Source organism: Staurois parvus, unplaced genomic scaffold (assembly GCF_062004578.1).
Source record: "Staurois parvus isolate SC_StPar_1 unplaced genomic scaffold, SC_StPar_1.0 ptg000980l, whole genome shotgun sequence".
In the NCBI taxonomy this organism is placed as follows: domain Eukaryota; kingdom Metazoa; phylum Chordata; class Amphibia; order Anura; family Ranidae; genus Staurois; species Staurois parvus.
Window position 1 is genome coordinate 724,269 of NW_028318776.1, and position 16,500 is coordinate 740,768.

The 16,500-nt window shown below is 44.2% G+C and overlaps 1 protein-coding gene across 1 annotated transcript in view; it reads right to left on the reverse strand.

Annotated features, from left to right (window-relative positions):
* Positions 1-7,259: 7,259 nt before the first annotated feature.
* Positions 7,260-16,500, reverse strand: part of KCTD8 (potassium channel tetramerization domain containing 8) — a 192,308-nt gene continuing 183,067 nt past the window's right edge. Inside the window, exon 2 of the mRNA XM_089657288.1 lies at positions 7,260-8,509. Coding sequence (XP_089513414.1) covers positions 8,049-8,509 — 461 coding nt within the window. The 3' untranslated portion in view covers positions 7,260-8,048. The remainder of the gene's footprint in view (positions 8,510-16,500) is intronic.

A 16,500-nucleotide genomic window follows, 5' to 3' on the forward strand; every position in this document is an offset into this window, starting at 1 on the left:
GTTCGCTCATGCGTTGCAAACTCTGCTTGCACGCACTGCACACCTTGCTCCTGGTGCTATTAGTAGTCACTCCGGTGGTCTCTCCCGCTGCTTCTCCGCCTATTGCGTCCACCACCTCGGCGGCTGCATCAGCGGCACCCAGAGGTATGACTGGCTCTGCCCCTCTTCCACAGCGCTTTGGGGGTGAGCCGAGTCAGTGTCGTGGGTTCCTCAACCAGGTGGGTATTTATTTTGAATTAATACCCCATGCCTTCCCGTCTGAGAGGTCAAAGGTTGGGTTCCTAATTTCACTACTCTCAGACAAGGCCTTGGCCTGGGCAAATCCCTTATGGGAGAGGAACGACCCGGTGATTCAAGATTTTTCCGGTTTTGTCGATGCCTTCCGTAGGGTATTCGATGTACCGGCTCGTTTCGCCTCGGCAGCCAAGCTGCTCATGACCATGCATCAGGGTTCACGGACCGTGGCCGAGTACGCCATAGAGTTTCGTACCCTGGCGGCAGAGGTCGGTTGGAACAATGAGGCTCTGGTGGCTGCGTTTTCCCATGGTCTTTCTGACGCACTGAAGGACGAGATTGCAGCTAAGGAACTGCCTGTGGTGTTGGAGGAGCTCATCTCTTTCCTGATCCTGATTGACACCAGGCTCAGGGAGAGGCCTTCACTCAAGGAACGCCTGCGGAGGCCTTCCAATCGACTGGCACCTGCGTTTTCTGTCCCACCCGTTCCTCCCTCTCCTCCCACGCCTCCTGGGGATGGATTGTCTGGTGGTGAGCCCATGCAGCTGGGGTTTGCTCGCCTTTTCGAGGGGGAGCGGGCCGCTCGGCGTCGGGAGGGTTGCTGCCTGTACTGTGGTCTTGGTGGGCACTTTCGGCAGTCCTGTCCGGTCCGTCCGGGAAACGCTCGCACCTGAGATCCTGTCGGGGACAGATCTTGGGTGGAGTCTCCTCGTCCCGGGCGTTCCGCAGAGATAAGCCACTGATCACCGTTGTCCTCTCTTGGGCGGAGGGCTCGGTGACGGCCCAGGCGTTGGTAGATTCTGGGGCCAGCGGGTTGATAATGGACAGCTCGTTTGCTGCCCAGCACTCCATTCCCCTGCAGGCTCGAGTTACCCCATTGGTTCTCGAGGCGATAGATGGCAGGCCCCTGCAACCACCGCAGGTTACCCATGAGACTGTGCCAGTGGAAGTAGCTATTGGGGCTGTTCACAGGGAGTTGGCCTGTTTCCAGGTGATTTCTTCTCTGCACTATTCGGTTTTGGGGTATCCCTGGCTCCAGATGCACAATCCAACCTTCAATTGGCAAACAGCCGAGATTCTCTCGTGGTCTCCACAGTGTGGGGCCGGGTGCATCCGTGGGCCGGTTAAGGTGTTGTGTGCCTCCTCGGACTCTGCGTTGCCCTCTGATTATGGGGAGTACCAGGACATGTTTGATAAGGTACACGCTGGTGCCTTACCTGCTCATCGTCCTTACGACTGCGCCATATCCTTGCAACCCGGTGCCACTCCTCCGCGTGGCAGGGTGTATCCTCTCTCGGTTGAGGAGAATAAGGCCATGGAGGAATACGTTGCGGATGCGCTTTCCCGGGGGCACATTCGTAAGTCTACTTCCCCAGCAGGAGCGGGCTTTTTCTTTGTAAAGAAGAAGGGTGGTGAATTGAGGCCTTGCATTGATTATAGGGGTCTTGATCGAATCACCACTAAGGTTCGACCGCCTTAAGGGGGCAACAGTCTTTACCAAACTTGACCTTAGGGCGGCGTACAACCTCGTACGGATCAAACAGGGGGATGAGTGGAAGACCGCGTTTAACACCAGAACCGGTCACTACGAATACCTGGTGATGCCCTTCGGGTTGTGTAACGCGCCCGCAGTTTTTCAGGAATTCATAAATGATGTCCTTCGTGACTTGTTGCAGCAGTGCGTGGTAGTTTACTTGGATGACATCCTGGTTTACTCTGCCTCCATGGAGTCCCATATCCAGGATGTCAAGCAGGTGCTGCAACGATTACGTGAGAACGAACTTTTTTGTAAACTTGAGAAGTGCGAATTCCATCGATCCCAAGTTGCCTTTTTAGGCTACATCATTTCTGCAGAGGGATTCTCCATGGACCCTCAGAAGGTTTCGGCGGTTCTGCAGTGGCCTTGTCCCAATGGTCTTCGGCCCATTCAGCGCTTTTTGGGTTTTGCCAACTACTATCGGAAGTTCATCCGGAATTTCTCCACGCTGGCAAAGCCTCTCTCAGACCTAACCAAGAAGGGCAGTAATCCTCACGAGTGGCCACCCGAGGCCATCGTAGCGTTCGAGGCTCTGAAATCCGCCTTCGCGTCGGCTCCGATACTGTCTCATCCCAATCCTGGATTGCCCTTCGTCCTTGAGGTTGATGCATCCGAGACGGGAGTAGGCGCTCTCCTGTCTCAACGTCGGTTGCCCGATGGACCCCTACTTCCCTGTGGGTTCTACTCCAGGAAGCTTTCCTCTGCAGAGTGCAACTACCAGATTGGAGATAGGGAGTTGTTGGCAATCATTCTGGCTCTCAAGGAATGGAGGCACCTGCTCGAGGGCTCCGTGGTTCCGGTCCTCATTCTTACCGATCATAAGAACCTGACTTATCTTTCAGAGGCCAAAAGATTGACACCTCGCCAGGCCAGATGGGCTCTGTTCTTGTCACGCTTCAACTATGTGGTTTCATATTTGCCTGGTTCCAAGAATGTCAGGGCTGATGCGTTATCACGGCAATACTCTGAGTTGTCCAGGGAAGACTCTGAGCCAATCTCAGTTATTCCTCCAGATCAGATCCTGGCTGCCATTCGCACCAGTCTGACCTCTCCTCTTGGGGAGCAGATTTTGGCGGCTCAATCTGATGCTCCCCCCGGGAAGCCGGAGGGTAGATGTTTTGTACCCGAGGGATTGCGCACCCGCCTGCTGCGTACCTACCATAACGCCAAAACTGCCGGGCATCCGGGGAAGAACCAGCTGTGTTGGGTCGTCTCTCGCTTATTCTGGTGGCCAACCCTCCGTGCCGACATTGCCTCTTATGTAGCGGCATGTTCGATCTGTGCCCAGAATAAGTCTCCACGGCATCTCCCTTTGGGTCTTCTGCAACCCATTCCCAATGGGGAGCGTCCTTGGTCACACCTAGGTATGGACTTTATTGTAGACCTCCCGGTGTCTCGGGGTCATACGGTCATCCTCATGATCGTCGATCGGTTTTCCAAGATGTGCCATTGCCTTCCACTCAGGAAATTACCAATAGCGCAAGAACTGGCCACGGTCTTTTCCAGGGAGATTTTTCGCCTGCATGGGTTGCCTAAGGTGATTGTCTCGGACCGCGGGAGTCAGTTCGTGTCCAGATTCTGGCGCGCCTTCTGCTCCCAGTTGGGTATTAGTCTCTCCTTTTCCTCAGCCTACCACCCGCAGTCCAATGGGCTGCGGAGCGTTCCAATCAGGCCTTAGAACAATTCCTACGGTGTTATATTTCAGACCATCAGGACGATTGGGCCGATCTCCTGCCTTGGGCAGAGTTTGCCAGGAACTCGGCGGTCAACTCCTCCTCCGGGATGTCGCCCTTCATGGCCAACTATGGGTTCCAACCCGCGGTATTACCTGAGAGGTTCTCACCACAGGACATTCCGGCTGTGGAGAACCATCTTGGTGCCCTGCGTTCTTCATGGGGGCAGATCCAGAGGGCCTTGAGGGACTCAGCTCAGCGCCAGAAGTTCCAGGCTGATCGCAGGCGGTTGCCCGCTCCTTCATACCAGGTCGGCGATCGGGTGTGGTTGTCTACTCGCAACCTCAATCTTCGGGTGCCCACACCCAAACTAGCTCCCCGTTTTGTCGGTCCTTTCCGCATTCTCCGCAAAGTGAATCGGGTGGCCTATGCCCTTGCCCTTCCGTCTGGGATGCGGATCTCCAATATCTTTCATGTTTCCCTGTTGAAACCTCTGATCTGCAATCGCTTCACTACCTCTCTGCCTCGGCCCCGTCCTGTCCGGGTTGATGGTCATGAGGAGTATGAGGTGAGCCGGATCCTGGACTCTCGATTGGTGCGCGGTCGATTACAGTTCCTGGTTCATTGGCGCGGTTATGGTCCTGAGGAGCGTTCCTGGGTTCCTTCCGCGGATGTCCATGCTCCTGCCCTCCTCCGCGCTTTTCATACCCGCTTTCCTCAGAAACCTTTTGTTGAGCCACGGAGGGGGAGGGGCCCTTGAGGAGGAGGTACTGTCAAGGTCCTACCTTTTCCCTGAGGTTATGTTACTCCATGTGCTGGCGTCCATCTTGGATTCTGCTGTGCATGATGGGAATCCTTTTTATGCCTTCAGGTCTCTGAGGTCCACCCCCCAGAGGGGCGTGGCTGATGACATATAAGCCTGTGGCCCGCACATGCTCTTTGCACTTGTGTCTTGTGTCTTGTTGTTACTATTACTCTGTTCTGACTCTCGTGACTCTCCTGGTATTCTGATTCGGCTTGTGACTTGACTATTCTTTGTATTCTCCTTTGATCTGACCCTCTGTTGCTGAACCCGGCTCGTGACCTGTGATTCTCGTCTGCTGTTCTGTACTGTTTTGTCCTGTTGTTGTTGACCCCGGCCTGTCTGACTACTCTTTTGTTTCTTCCACCAGCTACACGCCATTGGCGGCGGCCATTACCGCAGCTGAGGTGTCTCGGGGGCCGCGACCTGGTTCCTGGCTGTGTCAAGTCCATCCCCACCATCAGGGGCCCTGGTGAAGGGCAGCCTGGGACTTAGACTCCGCTCCCTGAGGGACTTCGGTCTGTGGGTGGTGGTTGTCGTCAGCCAGTGCGTTACATTGTTAGGCCTGCCTGTCCGTTCCTCGGCTCCTGCCCTGACACTAACCACGAAAACCACTAAGCAACTTATTAACTCCCTTGTTATATCTCGCCTTGACTATTGCAACTCCCTCCCCATTGGCCTACCGAATCGCAGGCTATCCCCTCTTCAGTCTATCATGAACGCTGCTGCCAGACTTATCCACCTTACTAACCGTTCTGTATCTGCCACCCCTCTCTGCCAATCCCTCCACTGGCTTCCCATTGCCCAATGGATAAAACTCAAAACATTAACAATAGTGTATAAAGCCATTTATAACTCTGCCCCAAATCACATCAACGATCTTGTCTCCAAATATCACCCAAACCGTACTATCCGCTCCTTGCAAGACCTCCATCTCTCTAGCTCCCTTGTCTCCTCCTCCCATGCTCATCTCCAGGACTTTTCCAGAGCTTCCCCCATCCTCTAGAACTCTCTACCCCAATTTATCAGACTATCTCCTACTCTGCTCACTTTTAGGCGATCTCTGAAAACATATCTCTTCAAGGAAGCCTATCCTGCCCTCAGCTAATAATGGAATCTTCTACTCTTCCAACCAATCCATCCCCCACAGTTACTACCTATTTGTACCACTAGCCCCTCCCTCCTAGATTGTAAGCTCCAAGGAGCAGGGCCCTCCTTTCCTTCTTGTATTGAACTGTATTATTGCTGTATTGTCTCCCGTTATATTGTAAAGCACTGAGCAAACTGTTGGCGCTATATAAATCCTGCATAATAATAATAAAGACCCGATGACTCAACTGTCCTTATTTGAACATATTTGTCATCGGACACCCTTCTCCCCAAAACTTACATCTATTCTTTATTCACAGTTGATTAACCTCCAAAATCCCAACAATTACACTTACGTTTCCAGGTGGGAACAGGAGCTCAAAAGCACCAAAGATAGGGGTTGCTGGTGACAAATTTGGACTACCTTGACTTCCTGCTCCATCAATATTCTCACTATTGAATCGACGTTTAAAACTGTCACAAGGTGGTACCTGATCCCATCCCGCCTGGAGCACCTTCAGCCATCTGCCCTGGCACCTCTTTCCAGGGATGCTCTACCCCCGGAGACATCATCCATATATGGTGGACATGTCCTATGCTCTCCCAGTTCTGGACAAAGGTCCTTAAGCTCCTACATTCTTTATTTGCCTGTCCCTTCCCAAAGGACCCATGGCATGTCCTTCTGCACCTGCAACCCCTGGGCCTCATCAAATACCTATGGCTACCTATGTACTACTGGCGGCAAAACAAACCATAGAGAAAGCTTGGAAACAACAGTTCATACCTTTTACGAAGTTCACTGCCGCCTATATTTCTTTTTCATTAATGAAAAGCTCTCCAGCATTCTTTTGGATACCCATGAGAAATTCCTTAAAATATGGACTCCATGGATCCAACATGCCCATCCTTCTATATCAACGGCCAGTTTCACGTAGCTATAAATAGACCCTACAACTTGGGCTCGGGTGCTCTTGATGTCCTCCCCTTGCTTCCTTCGAACTCTTTTACCTCCCCCCCTTTTTTATTTTCTCTTCCTTTCTTCTCTTTGTCTCTCCCAAAGGGATGATTTATGGTTTGTTCTTATGTTCGCCTTTTGTTTGATCCTTTGCTCAGTGAATTTTATACACTGATCTCTCTCTCACAAGCGCCTGATCCCGTGTTATAGGCATATGGCTTTTCTCCTGTTATCCACACTGTTTCATTGTTATGACATGATCAGTGCACCTCTTGACATACCAACTATTTTGTCACTTGTTACAGTTTTACTATTGTGTGCACGACCGCTTTTGACTTGTCAGTCATTGATTCCGTACTGCTACCTGTATACATGACTGCGGTTGCAATTGTATCCTCTAAAAGATTTTTATTGAAAATGTTTGTTTTTAAAAGGAAAAAATCATGCAGCCTCCTTACCTAAAGACTGGCAAGTTGCATTATGTGAAATGTTTGTTTCGAGTTAAGATACAATTCTATAATTTTATTACATATATAATCAGATTAAATTGAAGTTTTTGTACTTCCTGGAATACAGGCCAGCAAGTAACATAATGTACTAACTAGTATTAAAGTGCACCTATCAGAAAAGCCCCGTAGCACTCTAATCTAAAAGCTACAACATTTCCTCAGAAGATAGCAGGCTGGCCTATATCCTTCTATTTCCTGCTCCTTCCTTATGGCCAGTATAGCCACCCATTATAGTGATGGACCACTAGAAAGTTAAAGTGGCCCACTTTCAAAACTTTAAGGAAGTATAAATGCTTGCAGTTTAATGTAAAGTGGGTTTTGAAGTTTCAAGGGCTCCAAGGGGTCGAAGGTTTGTGCAAACACTTCTAAGTGTCTGCATGTATCAACTTGCCTTTTTTCCTGGCAAGTTTACTTTTCTTTTTAAAACAAGCCCTTTATGTTGAATAAAATCACAGATCAGTTTGGCGTTAAGGAATTGTATTTCAATTAGCCCACATATAACATTAATATTTTAAGTAATGAATATAGATACAACTAGCACTGTCATAATAAACTAGAAAAATGTATTTGAAGATTTGTAATGTAACAATTGTCTATGCCATACATACAGTATTTGTAATCAGGGCAATGACTAAAACTTCCTATACAAACAGTAGTATGAAAAACACATGGACTACACTCTCAGATGTTTATCAGATATTCTGTTAAAACAAAAATCACCAAACAGCATATCATATTGATACAGATACACTCAGTACTATAGGTTAAAGTCTATACTGAATTGAAAATTGACAAAGGCCAAAAATCAACCTGATCTCACACTTGTGTTTTATTTCTAATGCTATGCTCATGCAGCTAATAATTTTATTGCATTTACATTGAATGGCATTTCAGAAATATGTCAACTGGTTTTATCTACAGACGTCAATTTTGTCATCACTGTTTATTTTTTTTAATCATAAAAGTCATCAAAATTGTCATAATAAATACAGTTGTGAAAAGGTATCTGCAGAATGTATAGTCATTAATGTGATCACATGCATTTTTTAAGTTGTATTTCCCACTGTAGGGTAATGTTTGTGGGGATATCCGAAAGTTTCAATAATAGACTGTTATGTCAAAAGTCACATAAGTATTACAAGGATTTTTTAATTAGTTATACAGAACGTATACTTGGTGTATTATGTAAAGGAATTTAGTAGAAGTACACAAACATAGCGCAAATATTTCACTAGTAAATAGAATGTTCCTACAAATTGTATTTTTCTAGTAGTTCCATCTGCCATGGACGTTTTTTCTCTGGAAAATAATCTGGAATTTTTATTTTTTTAAACTCTTGTATACATTTTTTCATTTCCTCCTCAATGCTTGGCTTCTCAGAGACTTTCCTTTTAGAAAGGTTGTTATCCCGAGACTTACTAATCAGTGTTTGAAAAAGTTCACTGTTCCTGCGTTTGTCTGGTGTTGGAACCCATTGCACTTGGTTCTTCTTTGAAGGACGATCCAGAGTTAAAGTATTCTGTTGATGAGAAGTTGATTGCTGAAGCACAGATGTGTTTTCTTGAGGGGTACTAGCTTCTGATTGGCTATCACAACTAGACGTAGACAGTTCATTACATGATGTTCCACTTTCACTACCTTTATCTAAGACTTTTTCTTGCTTACTTTCTTCACAGTCTTGTTTTGGAGATACTATTTTCTGTGGGGCTCCTACAAGAAGAAAAAAAAAAAAAAAATGTTTTAGTATAAGTGATGTTAGGCAAATCAAGTTTCAATTTTCTATGGGGTTTAAAAGTAAAGAGTGAACTGATTTATATTCCATGAAAAATGGTGAGGCTTGCAAATCTAATGACTCTGAAGCACCGGTCATTTTTTTCCCAGTTGCTGGATGAATATTCAATCAAACTGGCAAACTGCAATTAGTCTACAAGGCATCTGCATTATTTACCTCCATCTACTGTTAGTCACAAATTAGTTAGCAAGCTTCTTTTCCCATGCATGCTATAGACCATTTCTGGAATATTGCCAATTCACCAATAGTTAAGCAGTATGGTGTCCTTTTATGACACAGAGAATAGCTGCGATTCAACAGATCTCAGCTATTCTCTGGTCATTCACAGTTTATAACACTTAGGAGATCCTGTCAGCCCTTCTCTGGAGATCTGTGTTCTCCGTCCAGATTCTCCAGCCCAGAGCTGGAGAATCAGAGGGACCGAAAACTAAGCAGAGATAATTTACCTCTGCTTAGTAAACTGGTCTTTTACTATAATCTGGAGAGATTATAGTAAAATGAGCCGTTTTTCAGAGTTTGTAGACCGTTATCCAGCGTTTGGAAGCCGTTCTCCCTTCGTTCGGAGAACTGCTTCATAAACTGCATTCACAGGAGAACTTTGTTCTCCGAGAATGCCGGAGAACTGAGCAGCGATCTATTACCTCTGGTTCACAAACGGACACCTATATGAGGTAGCTAAGATAACCTCAGGAACCTGTAGTATGATTCTCAAGGGAAAATGTAAGTTTATGTTTTTACATCCAAAACTTAAATGTATATTTTCACATTGAGTTACTGGGCTTTAATTTTAAGGAATAAAGTGAATTGATTTAAAAAAAAAAAAAAAACAAAGATAATAAAGAAAATTAAGTATTGGCATGCAAAGAACAGTAACCCATTGCAACCAGTTTGGTGAAGGGGTTCTGTAAATGATGAATTGTGATTGTTAACAAACTCTGTACTACTGTACAAAGTATGCAGAAGAATGAGTAGAAAAAAAATGGTACTGTTTATTGCCTAATTATTCAGATCAGAGTTATACACCTTAATGCTATTTTCTGGACTTACTCATAGGGATTACTAAAGGCAAATAGACTTTTAACTTTGTACAAAATGTATGGATGCAAATTGTACCACAAGGAATAGCATGCGATTTGTACAGGAATGCTATTCCTGTCCAAATCAAATGTGGTTTCCCCACTGCTCCTGTGTGAGCAGTATCATAGTCTGAATTCACACTGGAGCAGTGCGGGAAACCTCCCCGCACCAATCCCATGATGAGCGGAAAGTGGGAGAGAATGGCATGTGGGGATGTATACACAGCTGTCTGCTATCAGGCAGAATATTGGTTTGGGCATTAGGAGCATTTACACGAATACTCATAAAAATACTCGGTATCTGTAAGAAATACCGTATTTGCCGGCGTATAAGACGACTTTTTGACCCTTGAAAATCTTCTCAAAAGTCGGGGGTCGTCTTATACGCCGGTACACATGTTAGGGGGGCTGCGGCATTAAGTACAGGGGTTTGCAGGGGCTGATGTCTCTTACCTGGATCCAGTCCCACGACGATCCGGTCCAGGAAGCGCGGCGTCTCCTTCAGTTCGGCCACTGGATGTTCGTGCGGCTGCTCGGCTCCTCCTCCTCACCGGTGATTGGCCGCCAGAACTGTAGCTCAGGAAAGGCACACAGGCGGCCAATCACCGGCGAGGGGGCGGAGCCGAGCGGCCCCGCGAAAATTGAGTGCCGGAGCAGCAGGTAAGTGTTCTGTGTAGAGGTGCTGCTGCAACCACATATGCTGGCTGCAGCAGCACCATACGAGAACAGGGTCAGCAAGTCTCAGTGGGAGGAATAGTGCCCCATCATTGGTGTCACTGATACCAATGATGGGGCACTATTCCTCCCACTGATACCAACGATGGGGCACTATTCCTCCCACTGACACCAACGATGGGGCACTATTCCTCCCCCCCACTGACACCAACGATGGGGCACTATTCCCCCCCCCACTGACACCAACGATGGGGCACTATTCCACCCCCCACTGACACCAACGATGGGGCACTATTCCACCCCTCACTGACACCAATGATGGGACACCATTCCTCCCACTGACATCAATGATGGGGCACTATTCCTGCCACTGATACCAATGATGGGGCACCATTCCTGCCACTGATACCAATGATGGGGCACCTATTCCCCCCACTGATACCAATGATGGGGCACTATTCCTCCCACTGATACCAATGATGGGGCACTATTCCTGCCACTGATACCAATGATGGGGCACTATTCCTCCCACTGACACCAATGATGGAGCACTATTCCTCCACTGATACTAATGATAGGGCACTATTCCTGCCACTAATGCCAATGATGGGGCACTATTCCTGCCACTAATACCAATGATGGGGCACTATTCCTCCCACTGACATCAATGATGGGGCACTATTCCTCCCACTGACACCAATGATGGAGCACTATTCCTCCACTGATACTAATGATAGGGCACTATTCCTGCCACTAATGCCAATGATGGGGCACTATTCCTGCCACTAATACCAATGATGGGGCACTATTCCTCCCACTGACATCAATGATGGGGCACTATTCCTCCCACTGGTGTGCATTGGAAGAGGGGTAGTCTTATACGGCGAGTATAGCCCAAACACTACATTTTAGCAGGAAAAGTAGGGGGGTCGTCTTATACGCCCAGTCGTCTTATACGCCGGCAAATACGGTACTTAAATTTCTATGGCCTTTGCCGAGTTGCACACTAATAGATTCTGCTCTCTCTGAAGGGCCCCAGTAATGAGATCTCTGCTCTTAAATTCCCAGGTTTGCTCATGGTCAGAACAATGGGTCCCTCTCTCCATGTTGGAAATTTTGTGGTGGTTTATATTATGATGAATGCAAATGGAAAAGGAGAAACACCTAAAGGTGAACTCTCTAAGGTGGACAGGAATAAAACCTGTAATATATTAAGAGATATAAGAAACCAGGTAAATATTCATTCTGACTAGCTTCATCTATATCAGAAATATTACAAAGTGTGGACTGACCTTTAATGAATAAGTCTGCTTACCAGGTGTAACACTAGTCCAGGTACACATTTTAACACCTTCACCCTGTAATCTTTAGATTAATGTCCTCAGGCATTACATTTTGAAGACACAGGCATAGGGTGCTAATTCTGTACAACACTCTCACTGACAGCCACAGGCCTTGCACTATCCATGGAGGAACCAATCAGCATGATTGTGATAATTTGAGATTTGTTTACAAACAAATCTGCTGGCTTAGCTGTCACTGTGCCTCTCTCTCTCTGCACTTGCTATACATTACTGTAAAAAAAATACACTTTTAATAAAAAAGTGTAAAAAAAAGCCATAATGCATTTTTTTCTCTGATTAGATTAAAAAAAAGCAAGAAATGTAATAGAATACAGTAGCAAATAAAAACATTATATATCTTAAAACACAAAGTATTGATTATTTAGGTAGGCAAGTTAGTCATAACGTTATTGCCAAGTTAACCAATGCATACTGATGCTACTACATTTAGTCTGGGCATCTACACTTCACTGACTTCTACTCATAAAAGGGTTAAATTTCCTCAATTTTTCAAGAAGTGTGATCACTCTAATTCCATAGGGTTGGTTCACTTTTCATATTGGATGCATGTTCCATTTTTCATTGCTACATCCAATGATTTACTAAAGACAATAGACTGTTCACTTTGCAAGGAAAGTTGCACTTTGCAAAGGTATTTTCCCCAGAGTTTGCAAAGTAAATTTTTATGACATATAATAAAGAATACTCAGTCACTTGCAAGGAAAAAAAAACATTTTTTTTTGCACATTATAGGATGATGGAAGTCAGAAGAGCTTCACCTCATTCACTAAGCTCTGGGTAAAATACCCTTGCAAAGTGCAACTTTCCTTGCAAAGTGAACAGTCTATTGCCTTTAGTAAATTAATTGGATGTAGCAATGAAAAATGGAACATGTATCTAATATGAAAAGGTATCACTTTATCTACATCAATTTCAGGTAACAGTAGCAAAATCATTAAGGGCACAAGACCTAAAGGATGTATGTGTGTACCAAAGGAACTAGAATCTACCTATGTAGTTATTTCTTGCATTATTAACCTGACTTAAAGTAGAAGACAGTATCAACTAGTCCAGGGAGCTATAAATGAAGTCACAAGACCTGACAATTAAAAATTTCTGCTATTTGGAAGTCTTACAAATCTAAATAGATATGTTTTCATATAAAAAAAAATCCTACACAAACTTTTTTTATCAAATTATTCTTACCAGACATACTTAATCTACCAGGACATTGTAAAATTGATCACAAAAATCTTGTCTTCGAAAAATAATTTTTATTATGGCTTTACTATTATTGCATTGTGGCACAGCAAGGTTTTTCCTCCTCCCACAAAAAAAACGTAATTTTGCCTTTCCCGTTGACTCTGATGCTGAATTGTTTTGTATTCATATTATGTAAAAGATTTGCTAGTAGCATTTACATATCCATGCCTGAATAGAAGATTAGATATTTGACATGTATTACTTTTGCAGACCTCCACTGTCCTATGTCATTTAGGACAGCACGAACCACCCACCTACTACTTTAACCAATATTTAAAATTCCACTATCTTCAATTTCCAAAATATTCTGTTCTTAAAATTTCGGGAAACCTTTGCTATATATCTTTGTCTTTTGTAGCAATTATACATGCCACATTTAAATGCCTTTAAAGTTAAAGGCAGCCAGCGGCATTAAAAAGTGGAGACATGCAGCAAATATAGGCATTAACAATCAGCATATAAGGCTCCATACAAATGTACTATGTGTATAAATGCATGTAACAAATGTCTATGTGTATAAGCCCTATGCAGAGTAAAATGTTACTTATCTCTCTGTACTGCAAAGTCAGCAGATTCTATATATCGCAGTATATATGGTTGACTTGTGAGTAGGATGGATGGCCATAAGGCTACAGAACATTGGTAACCCATTGCAGTTGTGAGGGGCAGGACAGTCCCAAAGACATAGAGTACAATGTGCACGCTGTTGCCCAGATATGGTTATGTAGTGGGCAAAATTTGGATGAAACCGTTGAGGCCAGTAGTATCCTGTAAATACAGAACTGTAAGACCTGCCACCGAAAAATTGTTTTAGGAGATGCAGAGCTATAATTATCATCCTTGATTTACTAATTAATGAGTCACTGGTACAGAATAGATTAGAAGGTCAGGGGCTCCAACCCTAGGAGGTGCATATTTGCTCCAGGCTTGAGAATAGGAAGGAGAAAGCAAGGATAATAATCTTTCAGCAGCTTGTTCCTTCAACAAGTCAAAAGTCAACTGTGGTGGCTTACATCATTTTATTAGGCCAGATTAACTTTAAATGTCACAACTTTTTATGATATGTTGTTGGGAGGTGTAGCTTAGAGTTAGTGATCCCTAGGAAATAGAGGACAGATATTTTATGAATGACATACTACCACTGGCAAATGTATGGTCTTGAAATCAAGTCTGAAATTAAACGGCAAGCTAAATCAGCCAAAACATAAAAATAAAAACCTGTGCTGAACAACAAAAGCTGCTAGCAATATGCAGTATAAAAAAGTAAAATTATCTGGAACTGACGCATAGAGAAAGTACAGAATTGTAATTGCATTCAACTGTCTATGACCCATGGATAGAATCCATTATAAACATATTAGGTTTAATACAAGTTATATAAGACAGAGGTTTTCCATATTTAAATTTACAAAAACATTTGCAAAATGGTCTAATATACTGAGTGGAACTTGTTTAATAAATATATCTGCATCTTTCATTACAAGCAAGATTTAGTGTCTATGTCTAGAGACAAAGATGATAAACGATAGCAACATGCAGCAAGAAAGCAAAATTCCCCTAAGGCAATTTATGGATTCTATTTCATCATTAAGTATTTATGAGATTTACTACTCACCCTACCTTGGTTTATCCATCTGCCCCCAAAGATATGTGCATAAAACATATATATATACTAAAAATGTGTGTGTGTTTGAACTGTTACGAAAGTTTAAAAAGTTTAAGGGAAAGCAATAATGATTTTGGCTTGACATTATTTATCTGCGTTTCTTCTTGCTATTACAGTACAAATTATTCTAAAAGCACTAAGGGTTAGCTAAAAAGGACAGCAGATCTGCTTGCTTTGAGGTACAATTTGTCTGACTGAAACTGTGAACTGAACAGTTGGAAAAAGGATGATTTATGAGGCTGTTTAAACAACTGGCTTATCACAAAGAAACAAATTGGCAGCCTCTAACCACTTGACCTCCGGAAGATTTCACCATGGCATTTTTTTGCTATTCGGTACTGTGCTACTTTACCTGCTAATTGAGAGGTCATGCAAAACTGTACTTAAACAAAATGTATATAATTTTCCCCCACAAATAGAGCTTTTTTTTTGTGGTGTTTGGTCCCCATTGGGTCTTATTATATAACCGAAATATATATATATATATTTTACTTTCTGCTATAAAACACACTGTATCTAATTTAAAATGTTAAAATCTAAATTTCTTCAAAAATGTAGATCAAAATGTGATCTGCTACATATTTTTGGTAAAAAGAAATTCCAATTAGTGTATATTAATTGGTTTGTGTGAAAGTTATAGACAAACTATAGTATATATACTGGAATTTGTATTTTTCCTTTAATATTCTTGCAATGGCAGTGATCAGCGACTTATGGCAATACTGTGATAGTATGGCAGGCAATCTGACACTAACTTACACTGACATCACCAGTGACACTAATACAGTGATCAGTGCTAATAGTATACACTGACACTGCACTAATGACACTGCCTGGGAAGGGGTTAACATCTGGGGCAATAAAATGGTTAACTGTGTGCCTAGTAATGTGTAAAGTGTTTACTGTGTGGTGCTTTTACTAAGGAATATGTCAGTGTTTATTCCCTGCTTTGCAGGAAAACAAACACCGGCACATCGCCACTGTCAGTGAAGAGGTCTCTGTTGTTTACATACACAGAGCTCTCTCCTGACACCCACTCCGCTGATCGGCGGGTTCTGGTCATAAACCATTGGCCAGGACCTGCTGATCTGCTTGTGCTGGAGCCAGTGACAGCACATCAGGGTGTGCACCCCCAACCCAGAAATGCAAAACCACCAGATGGTATTGACCTTTAAAGAAAAGGTCAATATGCGCTGTGTGCTTCCTGGAAGCAACCACTGGACTGAATATATTCCTTAAGGATCCTTGTCTTCAATATAAAGTTTACAGATACACCTGAATAAATGTTATCCTAGGACTATCAGGTCAATATAGACTGCAAGCAAGCTGCCCCTCAGCCTGCAGAGTCAGCTTGTCTACAACCAGGGTACTGATTATCAGACTGACGCTGCACAGCACACTGACGGGAAAGCGTGTGGCCCTCAGAGGTCCTCCTCAGCTGCTGTTGGCACTGTTAAGGAGCTGCTTATTCCTGGCTTCTTGACTGTCTGTCATATAAATAACAGCATGTACATTCTTTTGAAATATACCTGAGCAGATTGTGCCATACCCTGAGAAGACTACAGAGAACCGATGGAGGTCAGAAATTGGATACTCAGACAACCCTACAGACACTCTATGGAGTACTGGACCAGTCTGTGGAACTCGGATGTGGAGAAATTAATTCTACTGTCACTGTCCTCTGGTCATTTATTGCGCTGGGAACTAATCGTTCTGTCCTCATTGCTTGGGGAGATTTGATCAGTGGGGATGCTGCACAGCTGGGAAGTGTCAGTCTGATAGACAGTACATTGGCCATAGACAAACTGACTTTGCAGACTGAGGGACAGTTCACGTGTATGGTTAAGAAAGGCAGCTTGCTTGCTGTCTATGTTAACCTGATAGTC